Here is a 25138-nt window from a genome sequence, read left to right as displayed (position 1 = left end):
CAACAGGAAAACTGTTAAGTAAATTTTGGTATATTCACACCAGAGAATACTATATACCAAAAATGAATGAGCAACAGCCAAACAGAATAAAATGGATCATTTTTAGTAACACAATTCTGAGTGGAAAAAATGCTATCTTGCTTAGTCATACATATATTTATGAATAAAAAAATTTTTAAAAACCAAAGAATCATAAATACAAAGTTCTCAATAATATTATTCTTTTGGGGGGGATGCAGAGCTCATAGATATTTATTATATTATGAAATAAATTAATAATTTAAAGGAAGGCAATGCATGGATTAGTGATGAAGTATGTGATTAACCAAGGATTATGAGTAATCCAATTCTGTGTAACTACAGTCAAAAAAAGCTGTAATAATCATCCCTGTATATACACTTCAGCATGCTTTTGCAAATACATCTGTTGGTAAATTTCTAGAAATAGAATTTGTGGATATGTACATTTAGTATTTTAATAAATTTTCCTTAGTGGCCCTACAGAATGTCCCAGTACTTTATACTGCTATCTAAAGTATTTTAGAGTGTCTGAATACTATACTTCTTTGCCAAAACCCATTATTATCAAACTATTGTTTTTTGCCAGTCTGATAGGTACTATCTCATTGCCATTTTGATTTGTATTTAAATATGGACCTTGTTGAGCATCTTTAATACATTTATTGGCCATCTGTATTTCTTCCTTTGTAAACTTCATACATACCATCTTCAAACATTATTTTTAATAATTTTTAAGTGATTTTTCCTTTGTATACTGAAGAAATTAGTCCTTGCTTCTAATCTGTATTTTAATTATTTTACCCACTACTGTGCTGTCTTTGGTATGCTGTTTGTTTTTTGTCAAATTTTAATTTTCAGAGTCAAATTTACCAATCTTTTATGTTGTAACTACTGTATTCATAGATTTTTAAATTCACAGGTCTTTAAGACTTCTGGAGATCAGGCATTGGGGCAGAAGGTAACTAGTTCTATCCTTCCTATCAGTATTTACTGATGTTTCAGGCCACCTCAATGTAGATAAAATATCCAAAGGCATCTTCAGGGATTTAATGCATAGGCCAACCTAGAATAAGAAAAATTTGCTTTTTCCATGATTTGGACTTAGAAACCAATCCTAAAATAGTACATAATAGTATGTCGAGTTAATGAAAAGGAAGGGCCTTTAATTTTCTACATCTAAATTCAACTCCTACATCATTCAGTCCCACACTACCTCATGCAAGGTAAAAAACAAAAACCTAAACAAGCAAACAAGCCAAAAAAAAAAAAAAAAAAAAAAAAAAAAAAAAACCCTTAACAAAAACATAAAGCTGCACAGATTCTTGAAAACTTGAAATTGGAATGTGTATCTCCAAAAGAGCATCTTACCTGTTAGGCTGCCTTTGAATACATATAAGGCAGCAGGCATTACAGACAGCAGAAGTAGAAGCACTAGTCCTTGAAACAGTCCATGGAGTGCTGAAACCAACCAGCAGGCAGAAACACCCACTTGATACCCACAACAGGAATGAACCCTTATTGCTCTGCACTGGGCTGTAATTTAATGATTCTAACAAAAAACACAATTATTTTCACTCATAGGATTGTTTATAAATTTTAGAAAGGGATTATTTCAAAAATTTAATGCAAAAGTCATTTTATAACTTTCCTTAGCAAACTCAGCTACTAAAACTACTAAATTATATATAATTGTGTAGTTTATTTCATATTGCCCAAAATTATTAGACTCGGCTCCCTTATTTCTTCAACAAATCAACAAACTCTAAGTCCTTAATTATGTGACGCATCCACATAAATTTAAAAGGAAAGAAAACTACATAAATGATTAAGTTCTTTAAAAATATGTGTCTAATAAAAGGTTTCTTTCATTATTATTACCAACAAAAGCTTTGTTTTCTTAGAATATTTTAAACTATATACTACTGTGTGGAATATAGTTTATAGCACTCAATATCTCCTCTGAAGTAGTTTACATGTCTTCATTTCATCACTAACATTTGGAAGTAACCATGATAGAAAATCAAAATTTAAGGTCAAGCAAATTACTATCAAAATTTATCATCTCTTGTATGCCAATTATCATAGCAGCATTATTCACAATAGCCAAAAGGTGGAAACAACTCAAGTGTCCATTAACATATGAATGGATAAACAAAATGTAACATATATATACAATAGAATATTATTCAATTATAAAAGGTAATGAAACTCTGATACAAGGTAAAACAGGGAAGAACCCTGAAGACATGTTGACTGAAATAAGCCAGACACAAAAAGCCAAATATTGTATGATTTCACTTATGTTAAATACTCAGAATAAGCAAATTCATAAAGACAAAGTAGATTACAGGTTATTAGGGGTTGGTGGGGGTTAGTAGGAAGGGGAATTAATCCTTAATGGGTAAAGAATTTCTGTCTGGGGTGAAGGAAAAATTTTGCTAATGGATAGTGACAATGGTAGCACAATATTGTGAATGTAATTTTAATACCAATGAATTATACACTTAAAAGTGGTTTAAAAGGGAAATTTTTTGTTGTATAAGTTGCATATATGTTACCACAATACAAACTGAGGTCAGTATTCAACTCATATAAGACTTCTTTTCCCAGAAAAGGAATAGTTCTTCCAAGACACTGTCTTATGATTATCAATCGTCACCACACCACCACAAATCTGCCTAAACCCTAACAGTTGTTAATTTAATATAAGAGAGTAGTATGCAATTTCTATTGAGACTGAATTAGTACAGCTTTGATGAAATGAAGCATTGGGTTACAAAGATGTACTTAATAATGGGTTCTTTACTAAGATTTTGAGCAGTAGCATTGGTTGAGATCCATACCAGGACATCTTCCTATCAGTTGCTTGCATTAAAATTGACTGTACCATCAAATACTATTTGTTAAGTATTAAAGACATTCAAAGTTGATATTAGTTAACAACAACAAGAGCTAACATTTATTAAGTGCCAGGTACTCTGAAAGCTAGGGTAAGAACTACTGTAATTCCCATTTTACAGATGAGGAAACTAGGTCCCAGGGAATTCATTACTTAAATAAAGTCAAACAACTAGTAAATGGAGAACTGAAATCTCAACCCAGATAGTTTCAAAAGAAATGTAGACAATAATGATGAGGATAAATATTTGCAAGGACAAACCAACTCACTAAGAGATATACAGATTACAACAAATATTCCCACTGTTATAAGCATTATATAACTGACTCCCAGCAAGAATAAAACTTTACAAGCTGCTTGTTGAATTGTGTTGGAGCAAAAGCCAGAAAGAACAACTTGGCTACCTTTTATTTAAGAGTAAAAGCTGGGGGAAATGAAATAAGCTTCAGTGGCAGAGAGATTCCAAAAGGAGCCAAGAGGTCACTCTGGTGGGCACTCTTACGCACAATTTAGACAACCCTTTTTAGGTTCTAAAGAATTGGGGTAGCTGGTGGTAGATACCTGAAACTATCAAACTACAACCCAGAACCCATGAATCTCGAAGACAATTGTATAAAAATGTAGCTTATGAGGGGTGACAATGGGATTGGGAAAGCCATAAGGACCACACTCCCCTTTGTCTAGTTTATGGATGGATGAGTAGAAAAATAGGGGAAGGAAGGAAACAGACAGACAGACAAAGGTACCCAGTGTTCTTTTTTACTTTAATTGCTCTTTTTCACTTTAATTATTATTCTCATTATTTTTGTGTGTGTGCTAATGAAGGTGTCAGGGATTGATTTAGGTGATGAGTGTACAACTATGTAATGGTACTGTGAACAATCGAATGTAAGATTTGTTTTGTATGACTGCGTGGTATGTGAATATATCTCAATAAAATGAAGATTTAAAAAAAAAAAGACATCACAGATTTAAAGACATATGCAATGTCTAAAATTTATACATGAGAAATGGTATCCTTAGGCCTAACAATAACTGCCAGTATTTGTATTTTACTATGAAATAAACTCTAGTCTTTATTTGGGTTTTTTTTTTTAAAAAAAAAAAAAGTAAAAGCTGGGTAGAAATAAACAAAATTGCAAAAAGTTATTCAGTAACATATTTTGCAAGCATTTGGGACTATCAATTTAATAGGCCAAGCCCTCAATCTTGGAGCTTGCCCTTATGAAACTATTCCTGCAAAGAAGAAGCTAAGTCTCCTTAGCCTAAGAGTCACCCCAAGAGAACCTCTTTTGTTGCTCAGATGTGGCCTCTCTCTCTAAGCCACCTCTGCAGGTAAACTCACTGTCCTCCCCCCTAAATGGGACCTGACTCCCAGGATGTAAATCTATGTAGCAACATTGGACATGACTCCAGGGATGAGCCTAGCCCTGGCATTGAGAAAGCCTTCCTGGACCAAAAGGAGGAACAGAAACGAAATGAAATAAAGTTTGAGTGGTTGAGATAAAGGGTATGGCATGTTTTAAGTGTTATTTTTTATTTTTATTTTTCTTGAGTAAAGAAAATGTTCAGAAATTGATTGTGGTGATGAATGCACAATTATATGATGATACCATGAACCACTGATGGTACACTTTGGATGATTACCTGGTATGTGATATCTCAATAAAATTGCATTAAAATAAACTTGTAAAAAGTTATTCAGTAACAAACTAAAGATGGATAATGGAATTTGTGAACTAATAATATTGGGTATCATTAAAATTAGCTATAGGATGATCAGATGAAAAGGATAGTCACAGATTTTTCTGAATGCATTCAAAGTGATACAAAGAAATGAAGAGCAGCACATCATTCATTACACTTCTTAAAGTTTCAAAGTAGAAGCTGCAGCTTCATCTGATGTGGCTGGTAATTGAAGCTAGTAGAGAATTTAAAAGGGTAGGAACAGATGCAGGCAAAAACAGCAGAAGGGAAAATTGCCTGGCTGCAAGCAATTAAGATTTCCATAAAGTCAAAGAATTCACATGATGAAATATGGCAAAGGTGAATAGGAATTCAACAAGAATAGGAATGACAGTCCACATTGCCACAAAGAAGTCTGTAATTTGAAGCAAAAAGGCAAACCTAGGATAGACTGAAAGTATAAAGAAAACATTTAACTGAGCAGAAAAGAAAAATCAAGACAGAAGCTCCAGGAGTGCAGGGACTTTACTGCACTCACTGTTGTCTTAATTAAGAGATGAAGAAGATGGCTGTTGTGGTAATCTGGTTCAAACCCCTCTTCAAAGTTTCGCTTAGAAAAAGTAGTAAGGAAATGGAAGAGCTACTATTACTGAGAACAGAAAATCTGAGAGTAAAATGGCAGAAATTACTTAAAGGCCAGTAAAAAATTAAAAAATAAAAATACCATGATTGGCTACAGCTAATTTTGAGATTCACAAGTCAGAGAAGACCTGTAGCGGCAGTCTTTTAAAATTTAAATTCCCTTCTCAGACTCCAAAATAAGAACAGAAATGCAAATGTAAGTCTAGGAAGAGACAAAGTATGAACAACTGCTCTCAAATACATGAGCCCTGTGGCGTGATTCAAAAGCTGTAACTAGTGAAGAATCCACCATGGATCTTTAAAAGAACTAAATTTCTAAGACAGCAGTTCAGGAATCATACTAAAATAGAATGTGATTTAATTCTCCTTACTGGTCTTAGTTGTGTTTTTTCATATAGCCAGACAGAAACAGTTCCATTGCTGAATAGATTGTAAAACCTAACCCTACAAGACAGGAAAAAATATTAAGTTGGCAGCCTTGAGTCACCAATAGCAGCAGTATTCATGCAAAGGGTGGAGTTTAATCACTCCCCGCGGTTTAAATGACTAATATGGGTCTGCCTGAAGCTAGTTCTGATTTCCCAGACTAAGAGTGATGCATTCCCATTACAGTTTGATGACTGTGCTAGAATGATTTCTGACTGCAGCTGGAGCATTGTCCAATTCTAGGAGACACCATTCACATTGTGGTCTGTTGTGGATGGCATTTTCTGCAGTTGTATAAGTGACAACCTGCTCACCATAACCCAGAGATATTGGTTCTAACAGCTTACTGTGCTTGATCAAGTCCTTGAAGGTTTTTTTTACAATAAATATGCATTCCTTCCTTGTCACTGCTTTCTTCCTTTTAAAATGGTCTACAATGTCAAAAAAAAAAAAAAAAAAATCTTTCTCCTATCCAAACAAACATTTGTTTTATTGGTATTAAATATAATTTTTATATGACCCATTCATTTGTTAATTTTTTTTAACTGAGTAGAATGAGCTCATAACAACAGTGTCAAAAAACACCTGATGGCTAAGGAAATACTCTCTGAAGTTCCTAAAGTGTGATCACCACAAAGAAGCTAAAAGTTCACAGACTCAGAAACAAAAGTCTAACATTCTGACAACAGTAAACATAAGTAATTTCTAGCATTTGCGGATTAACTCTGATAAACTCCAGAAGAGAGGACAGAATCATTCCCAATACTCAACAAAACTCACACTCATTCCCCAAATGTTAAAATGAGATTTCGCACAGTCATGAAATGGAGTCGTCTGACCATCTCTTCTGCTAGGTCAGCATTTCCCAAAAATTTCCATGTAGAATCAAAAGGGTTTCATGGTCAATAAGTTTGAAATACCACAACTATCCCTCTGAGAGCATCACCATGCACATAACTTATAAAGGCTTTGAGAAGTCCTGTAATAAAGATGGTTTTGTTTAACCCAGTGTTTCCAACACTTATTTGATCACAAAACCTGTTTCTCTGTTTTGTTTTGTGGCGTTTCAGTGAGACAGGAAATGCCCTTCAAAGGAATCTATGTAAATGTTTTTTCAAATATTTGTAAAGATTTAAAATATAACAACAGCCAAAACTAAAGTAAGATTTCTTTGATAACTGCAGAGTACTAAAGGAAACTGCAGTGCTTCAGAGTCAACATACATTGGTTGATAACTTTATTTGGTAAAATGATAAGTAAAATAACACAATACATACAGTGATACCAGAAATAAATGAAAAGCAAAAAGCCTGTTATATACTCCTCACTGTGACTTAGCACTAATTCTCATAAAATGAGTAAAAGCGTATCAGATATATGAGGCTGATATCATTTTAACTGCTTAGTGAGAAATATCATAACTACTTATTTTGTTTGTACTAACTTAAAAACCCATTTGTTGACCACAGTATGTCATACCCTTATCAAAAGTAGTTCCCAAATATCTAGGCCCCTACCTGAGATTCTTTAAAAGATTCACTCACTAAGTTTTATCTTTCAGAAACTTCAATCCACCAAAGTGTTCCTATACCAGACAAATCCTAAAACTCAGAGGCAATAGCCTCTTTAAGATCAACAATCAGATGCAGCCCCCTTCCCCATACTGTCAACACCCCCTTTAATACGAACAAGTTAGGGTGCTCACTGCCTAGACACCCCTGAAGATGGAGAAAGAGATTGAGAAAGATAAGATTTAACAAAGGTCTATGAATACTGCAACTTTATATATAGGATGCTGGGGTGTTGGAATGGCTAGAAGGAGGTAAATGACATGGTGGAACTGAAGCCTACAGCATCCTTTGGGATTTGCTCTATAGCTGCTAGTTGAATTGTGCCTTCAAGGTCTTCACCTTTCTGTATATACCTTGTATTGCATAATAAGGAAAGATCTGAAATTGTGGAACTGTAACCCATAACAATTTTTGAAATTACCTATATAACTTCTTGTTGAGTTGTACATCAAGAGTTGATACCTTTCTGCATGTATGTTATATTTTACAATAATGGATATGGCTGAAGTTGTGGAACTGTGACTCATGACATTCTTTGAAATTTGCTAACAACTTGTGAAATCATACTTTGAAAGTTATCACTTTTATGTATATATGTTCAAGTTCACAATAAAAAAAAAAAGAAAAAGAAAAAGAAACCGTTTGTCAGAAAACACCTAAGTCTATATAACTTCAGGAAGCTCACAACCTTAGCAATAATCTCTCCTCATATTATTGACTAAATTATGATTAGTTAATGATATCAAAACAATGGCACCTACTGACAATTATTACAGTACTTACCACATTAAAAAAAGAATCCAGACCATTGCTATGTACATATTTTAGTACATTCTGGATTAGATCAAGTAAAATTTAACAACAAGCAGAAGGACATTCTATAAAACAAAAACAAAAAGTCAGTTAGGCTACTTCGATCTGTTTTTCTATGCTATGGACTCAAGAAGAGAAAGAAGATAGTCGGGGAACTTGACGACTGAATAAAATCTGAAATCTTTATCTAAAACGTCGCTACACTTACCTTAAGAGAAGTTCTTTGGGTAACTTTTTGTTAATAAGGCCTTCATCACTGTTTGAGAAAACCTGGAATTAAAAAAAACAGAAACTGTTAAACTGTTCTTCAAAAAAATATTTTAAAAATTACGTCTTTTACACCAGATTAGAACAGTACCAATCTCTGTCCTACAGATAGGATGATTACTAATTTTGTGAAGCTACCTGCACAGCAAGGAATCTGCCTCCAAAGAAAGGTCTAATCTTCATCCCAGCTCCTGTGGGGCAACACACAGCCAAGACTATATTACATTGTATTGGAGATCTCTCGATTCTGAAAGAAGTTTTGAAGGATACAGAATCCTTGCTTGGGAATTTTTTGCTTTTAGCACTCTAAATATGTCACCCACTGCCTTCTTGCTTTCATGGTTTCCAATGAGAAAGTGGAACTCCATCTTATTGAGGATCCCTTGTACATGACACGTTGCTCCCTCTTGCAAGCTTTCAGAATTCTCTTTATCTTTGGCATTTGACAGTTTAATGTCATGGTGTGGATCTATTTTCATTAAATTTGGGAAGCCTTTAGCCATTATTTCCTCAAATATTTTCTCTGTGCCTTTCTCTCTCTCCTCTCCTTCTGGGTCTCCCAAAATGCATATATTGGTACATCTTATGATGTCCCACAGGTTCCTCAGGCTCTATTCACTTCTCTTTATTCTTTCTTCTTTATGCTTCTCTGACTAAGACCTCAATTGTCTTATCTTCAAGTTCTCTGATTCTTCCTTCTGCTATCTCCAATATGCTGTTAAAGTCCTATTGGGAATTTTAACTTTCTGTTACTGTGGTATTAAGCTCTATTCAGCTCCTTTTTATAATTTCTGTCTCTCTACTGATATTCTCTTTATGTCCAACTAGTTTTCCTAATTTCCTTTAGTTTTTTTGTCCATGTTTTCCTCTAGCTCTTTGAGTATATTTAGGACCTTTTTTTCTTTTTTTTTTTTTTTTAACATCTTTGGTCTGTCCCAGGATTGCTCCTCCTCAATGGATGGTTTCTAATGCCTTCATCTTCTCCTTTACTTGGACCATCACTTTCTGTTGCTTTGCATGTTTTGTAATCCTTTGTTGAAAACTGGGCATTTTGATATTTTAGTATGTTATTGCTAGAATTTATTCTTTGAGGTGTCTGTTCTCTAAGCTTTCATTCAGCTAGTGCTATGACAGATCTTTCCTTGAATGCCAGGAGCTACTAAAAATTAAAAAGGGAAAAGAAGCACCTTTCCCAGTCTTTGCAGATTGACTGATGAAAGTGCTCTTCTTCAGAGTTTATTCATACAATGATTTAGAGAATAGCTCAAGATCAAAGACTAGAGGCCACTCTGATCCTTTATGCACATCCATGTTGTGTTAGGCATGTGTGTGTGGCTGTAGGAATTCCCCAATTTACAAGAATGGATATGAATGTTCCCTCTTCCCCAAGAAACAGGTTCCTCAAAGTCCCAGGCACAGTACTCTATGTCCTACAGCCAGCCATCCCTTGCCACAGGCAGCCACAACTTGACTGCTCTCCCTCGGCATTCTGTAGGCAAGCTCTCTGAACTGCCTTCTACACACAGGGCAAGTTCTGGAATAGTGAGCTTGCAACAGATGTCCTGGTTCAGTACCTCAGGCTAGACAGTTTGGGCTAGATATACATCTCCCAATGTGTGCATGATGCTTACTCTACTCCCTCCAGAACCAAGACCTATGACTCCTACTCTGAGGGTAGGCTGGCTCCATGCAAGGCAGTGATGGGATAAGGGAAGAGCCAGTAAGGGGGCAAGGAGAGCCTACTGTTCTTAAGATGCCTTTTTCTTCATTCGGTGTTCACTCTGTGAGTGTAGGTCCTCTAAATGTTTTCTGGAGCTTTGAGAAAGATGTTTCTGCCAGTTCTTGCTGTTAGTTCAAAGCTTCTGTAGTTCCCTGAAGCTTCTCCTAATGCCATTTAGATCCCAGTTTATTTCTATTAATTAATGAGTTAAATCCATTTACTTTTTTTATAAAATTTTTATTGCTTTTTCTTATCAATAAAACACATACTTGCTAAATAAAGTAGTCTTTGCTGAAATAATAAACTGTTCAGAGTTAATGAATGAATTTTTCTACTGAATTTATATATCACTTAGCTTTGTAAGAAACAATTTTTTTATTTTATAGCATTTATAAAGATGTCTTAAATTTCAAATCTAAAAAATCTATGATAAGAGTTTTAAAAACTGCATTAGCTAAGATACAATTTTAAATATTAATATACATGTATTGGATAACCTAAATTTGTTAAGTGTGAGCATTAGCCTTTTCTCTGTTGTTTTTGTTTTTTTCCTACAATATGGCCTGACTTTGCAGAGCAGAGGTTCTTAATTGAGGGCAACTCTGACCCCCAGGGGACATCTGGTAATGTCTGGCATCATTTTGGTTGTCACAACAGGGAGAAAGGGGTGATACTGCCATCTCATGTGTAAGGACCAGGTATGCTGCTAAACATCATAAAATGCACAGGACAGTCCCCCAAACAAAGAACTATCTGGCCCCAAATGTCAACCGTGCCAAGGTTAAGAAACCCTGTTGTGGAATATGAACCAACTGCCATTTTATGAATAGCTCCTCTATCTGTCCACTGTAATTCTGAAAACACATGCTTAGCTAATTGCCAAGACTATTTAAAAGACTTAACCTAATCAACATCTACACCTGCTCACTACCAAAAACAATGATTAATTTTAAATATCAAAATATTCTTTCCAGAATGATTAGACCACAAATTCAACTCAGAATGATACAGATTAGGATATATACCATTTAATTTCCCTTGAATCTGTTCTACTAGTTTAAATTGTTAAGATTGAAAGCTAATTAGCACTGTTCCAAAGTAGCCAAGCAAACACCTTCTTTGCACATTTTCCTGGACCATGATAAAAACTAATCAATGATATAAAAAGCATCTGGCAAATAGCAAAGTGCTCTACAAGTATTCCGAAAATTTTTATCACAACATCAAAAATAAAGAGTTTCACTTATTTGTTCAAATTTGTCATGAGCATGTTTTTATTTTTTTTATTTTTTTATTTTTTATTTTTTTCATTTTTATTGCGATTGTTCAGATACCATACAATTATCCAAAGATCCAAAGTGTACAATCACTTGCCCCCGGGTACCCTTATACAGCTGTGCATCCATCACACTTAATTTTTGTTCAATTTTTAGAAACTTTTCATTACTCCAGACAAGAAATAAAGTGAAAGATGAAAAAAGAAAAAAAGAAAAGGAAACTCTAATCCTCCACTATCCCCAACCAACCCCCCTCAACTGTTGACTTGTAGTATTGATACAGTACATTTGTTACTGTTTATGAAAAAATGTTGAAATACTACTAACTATAGTATATAGTTTGTAATAGGTATATAGTTCTTCCCTATATGCCCCTCTATTATTAACTTCTAATTGTATTGTCATACATTTGTTCTGGTTCATGGAAGCGATTTCTAGTATTTGTACAGTTGATCATGGACATTGCCCACCACAGGATTCAGTTTTATACATTCCTATCTTTTGACCTCCAACTTTCCTTCTGGTGACATATATGACTCTGAGCTTCCCCTTTCCACCTCATTCACACACCTTTCAGCGCTGTTAGTTATTCTCACATCTTGCTACCAACACCCCTGTTCGTTTCCAAACATTTAAGTTCATCCTAATTCAACATTCTCTTCATATTAAGCAACCACTCCCCATTCTTAAGCCTCGTCCTATATCTTGGTACCTTATATTTCATGTCTATGAGTTTACATATTATAATTAGTCCCTGTCAGTGAGACCCTGCAATAATTGTCCTAATGTGTCTGGCTTATTTCATTCAGTATATTGCCCTCGAGGTTTTGTCATCAACCCATTTTTTTTTTAATATGGTTTTGTTCACTCACCATACATTCCATCCCAAGTAAATAATCAATGGTTTTCTGCATGGTCATACATTTATGTGTTCACCACCTTCACCACTATCTATAAGAGCATCTACATTTCTTCCAGAAGGCAGGAGGGAGAGTCAAAGAAGGTAGAGAGGCAAAAGAAAGAGGAAAAAAAAAAATGACAGCTAGGAAGCAGCAAAAGGAAAAATAATATTAAATCAAAGTAGAATAAAGAATCAGACAATACCACCAATGTCAAGTGTCTAACATGCCTCCCCTATCCCCCCCTCTTATCTGCATTCACCTTGGTATATCACCTTTGTTACATTAAAGGAAGCATAATACAATGATTCTATTAGTTACAGTCTCTAGTTTATGCTGATTGCATCCCTCCCCCAATGCCTCCCCATTTTTAACACCTTGCAAGGTTGACATTTGCTTGTTCTCCCTCGTAAAAGAACATATTTGTACATTTTATCACAATTGTTGAATACTCTAAATTTCACCAAGTTACACAGTCCCAGTCTTTATCTTTCCTCCTTTCTTGTGGTGTCTCACATGCTCCCCCACCTTCCTCTCTCAACCGTATTCATAGTTACCTTTGTTCAGTGTACTTACATTGTTGTGCTACCATCTCCCAAAATTGTGTTCCAAACCACGCACTCTTGTCTTCTATCACCCTGTAGTGCTCCCTTTAGTATTTCCTGTAGGACAGGTGTCTTGTTCACAAAGTTTCTCATTGTCTGTTTGTCAGAAAATATTTTGAGATCTCCCTCATATTTGAAGGACAGCTTTGCTGGATACAGGATTCTTGGTTGGCGGTTCTTCTCTTACAGTATCTTAAATATATCACACCACTTCCTTCTTGCCTCCATGGTTTCTGCTGAGAGATCCACACATAGTCTTATGAAGCTTCCTTTGTATGTAATGGATCGCTTTTCTCTTGCTGCTTTCAGGATTCTCTCTTTGTCTCTGACATTTGATAATCTGATTATTAAGTGTCTTGGCGTAGGCCTATTCATATCTCTTCTGTTTGGAGTATGCTGCGCTTCTTGGATCTGTAATTTTATGTCTTTCATAAGAGATGGGAAATTTTCATTAATTATTTCCTCTATTATTGCTTCTGCCCCCTTTCCCTTCTCTTCTCCTTCTGGGACACCAATGAGACATACATTATTGTACTTTGTTTCATCCTTGAGTTCCCGGAGACGTTGCTCATATTTTTTCATTCTTTTCTCCATCTGCTCCTTTGCGTGTAGGCTTTCAGGTGTTTTGTTCTCCAGTTCCTGGGTGTTTTCTTCTACCTCTTGAGATCTGCTGTTGTATGTTTCCATTGTGTCTTTCATCTCTTGTGTTGTGCCTTTCATTTCCATAGATTCTTCTAGTTGTTTTTTTGAACTTTTGATTTCTGCCGTATACATGTGCAGTGCTTCCTTTACAGCCTCTATCTCTTTTGCAATATCTTCTCTAAACTTTTTGAATTGATTTAGCATTAGTTGTTTAAATTCCTGTATCTCAGTTGAAGTGTACGTTTGTTCCTTTGACTGGGCCATAACTTTGTTTTTCTTAGTGTAGGTTGTAATTCTCTGTTGTCTAGGCATGGTTTCCTTGGTTATCCAAATCAGGTTTTCCCAGACCAGAACAGGCTCAGGTCCCAGAGGGAAGAAATATTCAGTATCTGGTTTCCCTGCGGGTGTGTCTTAGAAAATTGCTCCACCCTTTGATGCCTCGGGTCACTGTGCTTTTCTGCCCAGCAGGTGGTGCCTGTCAGCCTATAATTCTTGACTGGTGTGAGGCGGTATGGCCATGTTCCCCCAGGCTCTGGGGTCTGGTTCTGAATGGAAAGGGCCCCACCCCTTTCCTCCTAGAGAAGACAGACCCCCCCCAGGTGGATGTCATTAGCATTTCAATGGTCTCGCTCTCTGCTTGTGCTGTCTCCGCCCTTCCCCAAGTCACAGCCCTGGAAACTGAAAATGACTGGGGCTTTCTCCACTGAGCCAAAAAAGAAACAGTCCCCTTCAGACCCAGTCCAAGGCGACCTTCCGGCTCTCCCAGGTCAGTCGTCACCCAAAGCCTCTGTCTATTTTTTGGGGATTCGTACCTGTAGTGAGCAGTTCACACTCGCTACTTAAAAGCCCAGTTGGAACTCAGCTGAGCTATATTCGCTTGCTGGGAGAGAGCTTCTCTGTGGCACCATGAGGCTTTGCAGCTCGGGCTATGGGGGAGGGGGTCTCACGACTTGGTTCTGCAGGTTTTACTTACAGATTTTATGCTGTGTTCTCGGGCATCCCTCCCAATTCAGGTTGGTGTATGATGAGTGGATGGTCTCATTTGTCCCCCCACAGTCATTCTGGATTATTTACTAGTTGTTTCTGGTTTTTTGCAGTTGTTCCAGGGGGACTACTTAGCTTCCACTCCTCTCTGTGCCACCATCTTGCCCGAGTCCATGAGCATGTTTTTAAACAGGTTAAATTTATCTGTATACAATAACGTCTTATAAATGTCTTTTTTTTTTTTTTTACAAAGAACAGTGCATATATATATATATGGGGTATATAAGATAAAATTAAGAAGTCAGTTCTCTTTTCCACCCATGTCCTAGTTGTCAAAGTATCAATGTATCAAATGAGAATTTTCCTAATAGGGAACCAAATTTTTAAAAGAAAACATCATTCTAACTTTACTATACAGAAATTCTCAGTACTTTACTAATCATTCACCCCACTTTCACATTTGATACATTATCTCATGTTCAACAAACTTGATTCAAATAATTTAAATTATCCCACTATTTAAAGAGAAAAGAATCTGCAATAATTTTAAACCATGGAGTTATCTTAATTTCAACACTGGCTGGTTTTTTTTTTTTCCGGAAGTTCTTTTAGTTTCTCCTTTGACACATAAGAATAGCTTTTAATCTCACTGGGATCTGGATCAAAAGTTACCTTCTTCCTCATAAACAAAATATAACCAATCTCATGTTCACCCCAAATACCTTGTAGTGAATTCTTAAGTCAGCTTTTAAATGCCTCTGTGCTGTCTTACTCCAATAACATTTTCTTCAAGTTCTCCTAGATTCCTTAATAGATTACTACAACAAGTATTGCTGAAAGAATCTAGAAAGGTAATTTCAGCATCTGATCACTGCTGTGATCAACACTGCTTATTTTAGGTGTTGAATAATAAGATGCTAAAAGCTCCATGCAATAATCCTTTGTCAATGATTAGTTCAGGTGGCAATTCTTTTTGGTCTCAGCTCCAATTTTATTGTCATTTTCAACAATTAATACCCATCTTTATGAGAAGTTAAACCTGTTACTCATCAAGATTGTGAGTGTTTATTTCAGGCATTGTTACAAGATATCTGATCTGTCCTAAAATACATACATTCCTGCTACAGTAGGCAGTGAGGTCACTTAGTCTAGTAATGGGAACACCTAATCTATTTACCTTTTTTTTTTACTGTATTTTTTTAATTTTTATATTAGAGAAGTTGTGGATTTATAGATCAATCATGCATAAAATACAAGATTCCCATACACCACCCCACCACCAACATCTTGCACTGGTGTGGTGCATTTGTTACAACTGATGACAGTACTTTTCTGTAATTGCACTTTTTTGCACTTTTTTTTAACAGTAGTTACCTTTGTTATGATTGATCAAAGCTTATTAAAACAGTATTATTAACTATCATCCACAGTTTACCTTAGGTGTATTTTTCCCATATACCACCATATAATTAACACCTTGTATTAGTGCTGTACATTTGTAATAATTCATGAAAAAAACATTTTTATATTTGTATGATTAACTATAGTCCATTGTCTACAAGAATTCACTGTTATACAGTCCTATGTACTATTTTTTTTAATTTTTATTCTAGTAATATATACAACCTAAAGTTTCCCCTTTTAACCACATTCATCTATATAATTCAGTGAAGTTAATTACACTCTCAATAATGTGCTACTATCACCACTACCCATTTCAAATCTTTACAATCAACCTAAATAGAAATTCCGTACAAATTAAGTATCAACTCCCCATTCTAGGAACCCAATCTATCCCCTGGTACACTATAATCTAGATTTTAAGTCTATGAGTTTGCTTACTATAAATTCATATCAGTGAGATCATACAATGTTTGTCCTTTTGTTTCTGGCTTATTTCACTCAGCATAATATCCTCAAGGATCATCCATGTTATCACATGCATCAAGACTTCATTCCTTTTTATGGCTGTACAATTCTCCATTTTATGTATATCCCACAGTTTCTTTATCCATATTGGATGATGGAATGATGGAATGATGGACACTCGGGTTGCATACTTAGTTTGGCAACTGTGAATAATGCTGCTATGAACACTGTGGAAATATCTGTTCAAGTCCCTACTTTCAATTCTTCTGGGTATATACCTAGTAGTGGGATTGTAGTATCATACGGTAATTCTATACTTAGCTTTCTGAGGAACAGCCAAGCTGTCTTCCACAGCAGCTGCAGCATTTCACATTCCCACCAGCAACGAATGCATGTTCCAATTTCTCCACATCATCTCCAAAACATGTAGTTTTCTGTTTTACTAACAGCAGCCATTTTAGTGGGTGTGAAATGATACCTCATTGTAGTTTTCATTTGCATTTTCCTAGTACCCAGAGATCCTGAGCATCCTTTCATGTGCTTTTTAGCCATTTGTATATCCTCTTTGGAGAAATGTCTATTCAAGTCTTTTGCCCATTTTTAAGCTGGATTTTTCAACTTTTTATTGTTGATTTGTAGGATTTCTTGATCTATTCTGGATATTAAACCCTTATTGGACATGTGTTTTCCAAATATTTTCTCCCATTCAGTAGGTTCATTCACTTTCATGACAAATTCTTTTAAGGCACAAAAGTTTTTCATTTTGAGAAGGTCCCATTTATCCATTTTTTTCTTTTGTTGCTCGTGCTGCGGGTGAAAAGACTAAGATACCATGGCCTAACACAAGATAATGAAGATGCTGCCCTACATTTCCTTCTAGGAGTTTTTTTTTTTTTTTTTAATTTAATGTAAACACTTTTTAATGGGCTCTAACTTTGATTTAACAGCAGTCAAATATAGAAGACTTAATAGTTAGAGAACACATTTACACTTAAGGAATGTCAAACTAAAAGATATACAAAAGAATGGAATTGAGGAGGAGAAAGAGCTAAAGATTTACTTTCAATAGGAAAATATTCTGACTTTTTTTTTTTCCCCGAAGAATGCTACAGGTCACCCTTTCAGTCGCTTCCCCATTGTGAAACATAACCTATATACAAAAAGATAATACCTTTCAAAGTATGATTTAAGAAATAGTTAAACAGGAAATTTCCAAAAATGTTATGAATTACAGCACTACAGTTTCTGCTATTTCCTCATTGGGAAATACAACATGTATACAAAAAGGTGATAACTTTCAAACGACAATTCAACAAGTAGCTATAGAACAAATTTCAAAGGATGCCATGGGTTACAGTTCTACCATTTCAATCCTTTCCTTCCAGCTATTTTAATACCCCAGCAACCAAAAAGAAGAAAATTATAGAGATTCAGTATTCATAATCCTTTGTTAAATTCCATCTTGTCTGTGGCTACCCCTTCCTCTAGTTTAATCACCTTCCTGACCTTCAGGGATGTCTAGGCAGTGACCACGCTAACTTGTTGATGTTGAAAAGGAATGTCAACTTTATGCACAAAGGGGACACATCTGGTTGATGTTCTTGAAGAGGTAATTGCCTCTAGGTTTGGGAACTTAGCTGTCATAGGAGATATCTGAAGTAAGTTTGTTTCTGAAGAATAAACTTAGTAAGTGAAACTTTTATCAAGTCTGAGACAGGGATCTGGGTATTCTTAAGCGTTTTGAGACTACTGTTGACTTGGGCTTATCATACTGTGGTCATTTGGCATATCTAAGTGAAGCCTGCATAAGGAGTAACCTCCTCTAGGAGTTTTATAGTCCTGGTTCTTCCATCTATTTTGAGTTAATTTTTGTATATGGTGTCAGAGAGGGGTCCTGTTTCATTCCTTTGCATATGGATCCAATTCTCACAGCACCATCTGTTGAAGAGACTATTCTTTCCCAATTGGGTGGTGTTTTGGTTTGCTAAAGCTGACAAAATGCAATATACCAGAAATGGACTGGCTTTTAACAATGGGGATTTATTAGCCTACAAGTATACAATTCGCAGGCCATGAAAACATTTGAATTAAGGCATCAACAAGACGATAGCTTCTCTGAAGACCAGTTACCAGTGAGCTTGGATTCCTCTGTCAGATAACAATGCACATGGTGACATCTGCTGGACTTGTCTCCTGGGTTTCACTGCTTCCAGCTTCTGGCTTCAGTGGCTTCCTCTCTTCAGCTTCTCCAGATGTGTCCTTGTATCTCAGCTTCTCTCTAGGGCTTTTATCTGTGAGCTTCTCTCAATTTCATTTCTTAGTGTCTTTATTTGTTTTATCCTCTATAAAGGACTGCTGTAAGAGGATTAAGACACCTTGAATGAGGTGGGTCATATCTCAGTTGAAATAACCTAATAAAAAGTTCCCACCTACAACAGGTCTGCACCCATAGGAATGGATTAAAAGAACATGACCTTTTCTGGGGTACATAAAAGCTTCAAATTACCACAGGTAATTTGGCAGTCTTGCCAAAAAATTAATTGGGTGTAGATGTGAGGGTCTATTTCTGAATTCTCAATTTGATTCCATTGGTCAATATATCTATCCTTGTGCCAGTCCCATGCTGTTTTTACCACTGGAGCTTTGTGATATGTTTTAAAAGCAGGAAGTGAGAGTCATTTGCCTCTGTTCTTCTCTGCCAAGATGTTTTCAGCTATTCAGGGCCCCTTAACCTTCCAAATAAATTTGACAATTGCCTTTTCCATTTCTGCAAAGTAGGCTGGTGGAATGATTGGGACTGCATTGAATCTTTAAATCATTTTATGTAAAATTGACATCTTAATAATATTTAGTCTTCCAATACATGAACATGGAATGTCTTTCCATTTATTTAGGTCTTTCCTGATTGCTTGTAGCAATCTTTTGTAGTTTTCTGTGTACAAAGTCCTTTATATCCTTGGTTAAATTCATTCCTAGATATTTATTTGATTCTTTTAGCTGCTATTGTTAATAGATTTTTTTTCCTTGATTTTATTCTTCCTGTTGTTCATTGCTAGTATATATAAACCCTACTGACTTTTGGGAGTTGATCTTGTACTCTGCCACTTAGATGAGTTTATTTATTAGCTCTAGTAGCTTTGTTGTAGATTTTTCGGGACTTTCTATATATAGTATCATATCATCTGCAAATAGTGAAAGTTTTACTTCTTCCTTTCAAATTTGGATGCCTTTTATTTCTTTTTCTTGCCTAACTGTTCTTGCTAGAACTGCCAGTACAATGTTGCATAACAAGGCAACTTTGTCTTTTTTCCAGATCCTGGAAGAAAAGCTTTCAGTTTTTTGCCATTGAGTATGATATTAGCTGTGGGTTTTTCATACATGCCATAGATCATATTGAGGAAGTTTCCTTCTATTCCTAGTTTTCTAAGTGTTCTTATCAAGAAAGGATGCCGGATTTTGCCAAATGTGTTTTCTATGTCAATGGAGATAACCATGAGGTTTTTTATCACTTCATTTCGGTAGTGTGTAACATTGAGCGATTTTTTTATGTTGACCCACTCTTGCATACCTGGAATAAAACCTACTTGATCATAGTTGTACGATTCATTTAATGTGTATGATTCAATTAAATGGATTCTATTTGCAAGTATTTTATTGAGGATTTTTGCATATATATTCATAAGAGAAATTGGTCTGTAAAATTTTCTTGTAGTATCTTTACTTGGCTTTGGATTTAGGATGATGTTGGCTTCACAGAATGAATTAGGTTGTGTTCCCTCCTTTTCAATTTTTTGGATGAGTATGAGCAGGATTGGTATTAATTCTTCTTGGAATGATTGGTAGAATTCACATATGAAGCCATCCGGTCCTGGGCTCTTCTTTGTTGTGAGGTTTTAGATGACTGATTCAATCTCTTTACTTGTAATTGGTATGTTGAGGTCTTCTATTTCTTCAATGGTCAGTGTTTGTGTGTTTCTAAGAATCTGTCAATTTCATCTTGGTTGTCAAATTTGTTGGCATACAATTTGTCATAATATCCTCTTGTGATCCTTTTTATCTCTGAGGAGTCAGTAGTAATGTCCCACCCCCCATTTCTGATTTTATTTATTTGCATTTTCTCTCTTTTGTCCTTTGTCAGTCTAGCTAAGGGTTTGTCAGTTTTACTGATCTTCCCAAAGAATCAACTTTTGGTTTTATTAATTCTGTCTACTGTTTTTTATTCTCAATTTCATTTACTTCTGCTCTAATCGTTATTTCTTTCCTCCTACTTGCCGTAGGATGGCTGCCACTGGGAATCTTCCTGTTCATAAGTCCTAATAAACCCATGTCTCACTCTGTGCCTGGCATGTTCTTTGGTCTTAGGGCTGTGCCCCAAGCCCTTCAAGAGTTGGGTTGCAACATTTAGGTTCTGGTTTTTTTTCTTCATTCTTTTTTCTATCTGCTCCTTGGACTGGATAATTTCAACTGATTTATCTTCAATTTCACTGATTCTTTCTTCTGCTTGCTCAGCTCTGCTGCTGAAACCCTCTCAAGAATTTCTTCATTTCAGTTCTTGTACTTTTTACCTTCAGAATTTCCATCTGGTTCCTTTTTATAATTTATATTTCTTTAACTGTTCATATATCGTTATTCTGGTTACCTTTAGTTTATTGTCCATGGCTTCCTTTAGCTCACTGGTCATTTTCAAAATCAGTTTATTTAAAGTAATTCCAATGTCTGAACTTCCTAAGAGATGGTTTCTGTTTCTTTTTTTTCTGTCAATGGGCCATATTTTCCTGTTTCTTTGTATACCTCATAATTTTTGTTGAAAATTAAACATTTTGAATATTATAATGTGGTAACTCTGGAAATCATATTCTCCCCCTTCTTTCACGGTTTACTGTTATTGAGTTTTGATGGCTGTAGTTTCCTTTGTTTATTGACTTTTCCAAACTGTCTTTTTGCATAGACTGTATCTAGTATTGGGCATCTGTGCTGCATTCCAGTGTATACATGGTAGCTCTTCAAAGCCCTTATTCCCCAAAGATCTTCCTCCTCATTCTCCTCCATGCCAGACTTCTGGGTCTACCTTCTGCTTGCTTCATTCACTCTCCCTTGTCCCAGGTGGCTACAGGTAGTATATATCTTTAAATGCATTCAACAAAGCCATCTGGGAAGCCACTCCATCAAGAGTGGAACAAAACAAAGGCAACATGTTGCCCAGTCCCTCAAGGAATCACTAGATGGTCAAAACATATAATCAGTTTTTTTGAGAACAAGGTCTGTGTTTGCCCTGTGGCAACAGCAAACCATACGAAGAATGCAGACCACCAACCCTTGGCCACTGCTATACTGGGAGATGGGGTATGATAGGCAGGTAAGCAAAAGCACACAATGCTTTTGTACTAAAAGTTAGTAGCCCTTTTATTCATTAAGCACTATCTTAGTTGCTAGAAGTTTTTATTAGATTCCAGAATTGCTAAAATGTTTATTTTGTAAGTTTTTACCAGGATAATCGTTGCTTGGTGGAACGACTAATTCTTTTAGCTCCCTATTCCATCACTTTCCATCTCATTTAATCTTCATTGCAACTTTACAAGAGCAGAATCATTGTCCTATTTTTGCATATAAGAAAATGTAAGGTTCTGGTAAGTAAAATAATTTATCACAGATCATACAGCTAGGAAGTGAAGAAAGAAGTCCAATCAAACCAACATACCTAAAGTCAAAACTCCTTATCCTCTTTACCCATGTGGCCTCCAAGAAAAAATGAGTTAAGAATAATAGATGAGAAATCCAATAAAGATGACACAAAAATAGAGATTTATTTTAGTGGAAGTAAGTCTACTTTGAAAACCCCAGATAATCAAGTAAGTGGTCTGATAGAAAGCAAATGGTATATTCATGATGGAATTCTACACAGCAGTAAGAAGGAATGAGGTTGTGAAACATATAACAACATGGATGAATCTTGAAGACATTAATAATGCTGAGTGAAATAAGCCAGACACAAAAGGAGAGATATTGTATATTACCAGTAATGTGAACTCTGTGAAAAATGTAAAATAAGTATCTTATATTATAGAATATAGGGGACCTAGATATAGACAGCAGCTACTCTAATAAGAACAGACAAGATATTGAGGGTGATCTTAATGATATGGGAATGCACAGGTGTGACTACGGTTCATTAATTTTCTTTTGGTAGGGTGGGAGTACGTTGGAAGGAATGAAGTTATTTCAGGATATTTGTTTTTCCCATTGTTTTGCTTTATTTTATTTGGAAATGATTTTTTAATATGATAATTAATTTTTAAAAAAGAAAGCAAATGCATAACGGTGAAAGAGCTTTCTGAGGCCCTATAAGGGTAGGTACCACATCTAACTCACATGGTCAGTGAACCTAGCATAGTACCTCCCACACTTTAGAAGCAAGTTCAAGGATTATTCATCAAATGAATGAATGAATGAATAGCATCAATAGACATTTATCTCATAAAATGGGTGAAAAAATTTAAAAAAATTTAAATATTTAAAGTTGATATAACCTTGCTAAGCAAAAGCAATAACACCATTGTACTTATTTATCAATTTATACACCATAAAATTCACCCTTTTAAAATGTACAATTCAGTAGTTTTTAGTAGATTCACAAAGTTTTGCAACACCACCACTATCTAATTTTAGAACATTTTCTTCAACCCCAAAATAAACCCTGTACCCATTAGCAGTCACTCCCTATTCATCCCTCCCAAGCTCTAAGCAACCACTAATCTATTTTCTCTCCATGGATTCCTATTCCAGACATTTAATGTAAATGGAATCATACAATATGTGACTTTCTGTGTCTGGCTTTGTTCACTCAGCAGAATGTTTTCAAGGTTCATCCACACTTTAGCATGTATCAGTACCTCATTCTTATTTATGGATGAGTAATATTCCATTGCTTGGATAGACCACATTTTGTTTATCCATTCAAGAGTTGATGGACATTTGAAATTTTTTTCACACTTTGGCTATTATGAATAATGTTGCTATAAATGTTCACGTACAAGTTTTTCTGTGGGCATATGTCTTCATTTTTCTCAAGTACAGACCTAGTAATTTGGTAACTCTATGCTTATATTTTGAGGAACTGCCAAACTATTTTCCAAAGCAGCTGCACCATTTTATAATCTCTTCAGAAATTGAGTTACAATTTCTCCACATCCTCATCAACACTTGTTATTGTCTGACTTTTATTTCAGCCATCCTAATGAGTGCAAAGTGGTACCTCATTGTGGTTTTGATTTGCATTTCCCTAATAACTAATGATGTTAAGCATATTTTCAGATATTTTTGGCCTAACTTTACAAATAAGTAAAACTAATTTAACAGAAAACATAATACATAGAACAGACTGAAAATATAATTGATAAATCAATAAAGAAAAACCAAACAACATAGAAAACGAACCAAAAATCCCTAGAAACAACTCAATAGTAAAATTGGGATCTTAATAAGCAAACTAGGACCTAGCAAGCAGTTCATAGAAAAATATAAATGGCTTTAAACATAAGAACATGCCTACTGCCTTCACTTTCTAAGTATCATTATTTACTTAAATCCCTGAAATCTGGTTTCTGCCCCACAGTTCTTCTGAAATTTCCTTCTCAAAAGTCAAAAGACTACCATTCTGCAAAAACACAACCATCACCACAACTACTATTGAGCATTTTGTGACACCATTCATCCCATGACCAAGCTTCCAGAGGCCCACCATTTTGGCCAATCTATTCAGGAAATTATTTTGTTAAAATCCCTTTTAATGTATTATCTAAAGGCAAGTACAGCAAGGCCATTACCTACTCCAGTCTCAACATTATCATTTACCACCTAATTTGGAATTCACTTTCTTAACCACCAAATATAGCCTCTAGGTCCTTTCTATGGAATTCTGTCAAACTCAGAGACCCACTTTTTAAACTTCTTTAAAAATAAATTGACTGATGGTAAAGTTGCAAAAATAGGGTAGAGCATCCCAGTATACTCTTCACCCAGCTTCCCCTAGTGTTAACATCTTAAATAGCCATAGTACCAGTATTGAAAGCAGGAACTCAACACCAACATTAACCAATCTACAGCCTTATTAAAAATTCACCCAGAGGCTATTTTTTAACCCTCATTCTTCTGAATGTCTTTTTAGCACTTGACTCACCACCACCTTTCTCCTCCATCTTGGAATCTCATTTTTTCACTGGGTTCCTCTGACCCTATGCTTTTTTAGTCCTTCTCTTACTGCTCTCACTCAATAAACATTTAACTAGGACACATTAGTTACCAAGACTGTGTCCAATAAACAAATATCTTCCTTTGTACAGAATGTGCTTCCTTCTACACCAAGTCCATGCTTCCTTAAGAGAAGCAAAGGGATATTCATGGTGCACACAGCTCAAAGGTTAGTCTCTGTGAATATGATCCTGTTTCCATGAAGTTCAAATACCCATTCCTTTCACTCTGCCCTGGCATTATGAACACACCTTTCCATTACAGCCCTTTCTGCAATGGCAAATACTGAGCTTCTATGGGCCATGTCTAAAAATAGATCCTTTCAACTCAGTCTAGCTCCCCTCTCCTAATTGCCCATCAGATGATTCTCTTTAATTCATCATTACTAACACAGGACTTATTTTCTCCCTCAAAGAACTGCTGTTGCTCACTTCCAAGCCTCATACTCATAGTAGCCATGGAGTCTTTCTAATTGGCCATTCTAGAAATTTTGGTATTAGCTCTAAAATTCCTCTCTTAAATTTATGCTCCTAAATTTAAGAATTACTTTTCATTCAAAAATGTTAGTAC

General features: G+C 35.5%; 1 protein-coding gene across 1 annotated transcript in view; it reads right to left on the bottom strand.

Annotated features, from left to right (window-relative positions):
- The window catches only part of FBXL2 (F-box and leucine rich repeat protein 2), a 192487-nt gene that overhangs the window by 150584 nt on the left and 16765 nt on the right, over window positions 1-25138 (bottom strand). The window contains exon 2 of the mRNA XM_037846740.1: window positions 8267-8328. Coding sequence (XP_037702668.1) covers window positions 8267-8328 — 62 coding nt within the window. The remainder of the gene's footprint in view (window positions 1-8266; window positions 8329-25138) is intronic.

The sequence above is a fragment of the Choloepus didactylus genome, chromosome 1 (genome assembly GCF_015220235.1).
Source record: "Choloepus didactylus isolate mChoDid1 chromosome 1, mChoDid1.pri, whole genome shotgun sequence".
NCBI lineage: Eukaryota > Metazoa > Chordata > Mammalia > Pilosa > Megalonychidae > Choloepus > Choloepus didactylus.
The sequence above is the reverse complement of the archived record's forward strand: the minus strand, read 5'-3'. Positions and strand labels throughout refer to the sequence as shown.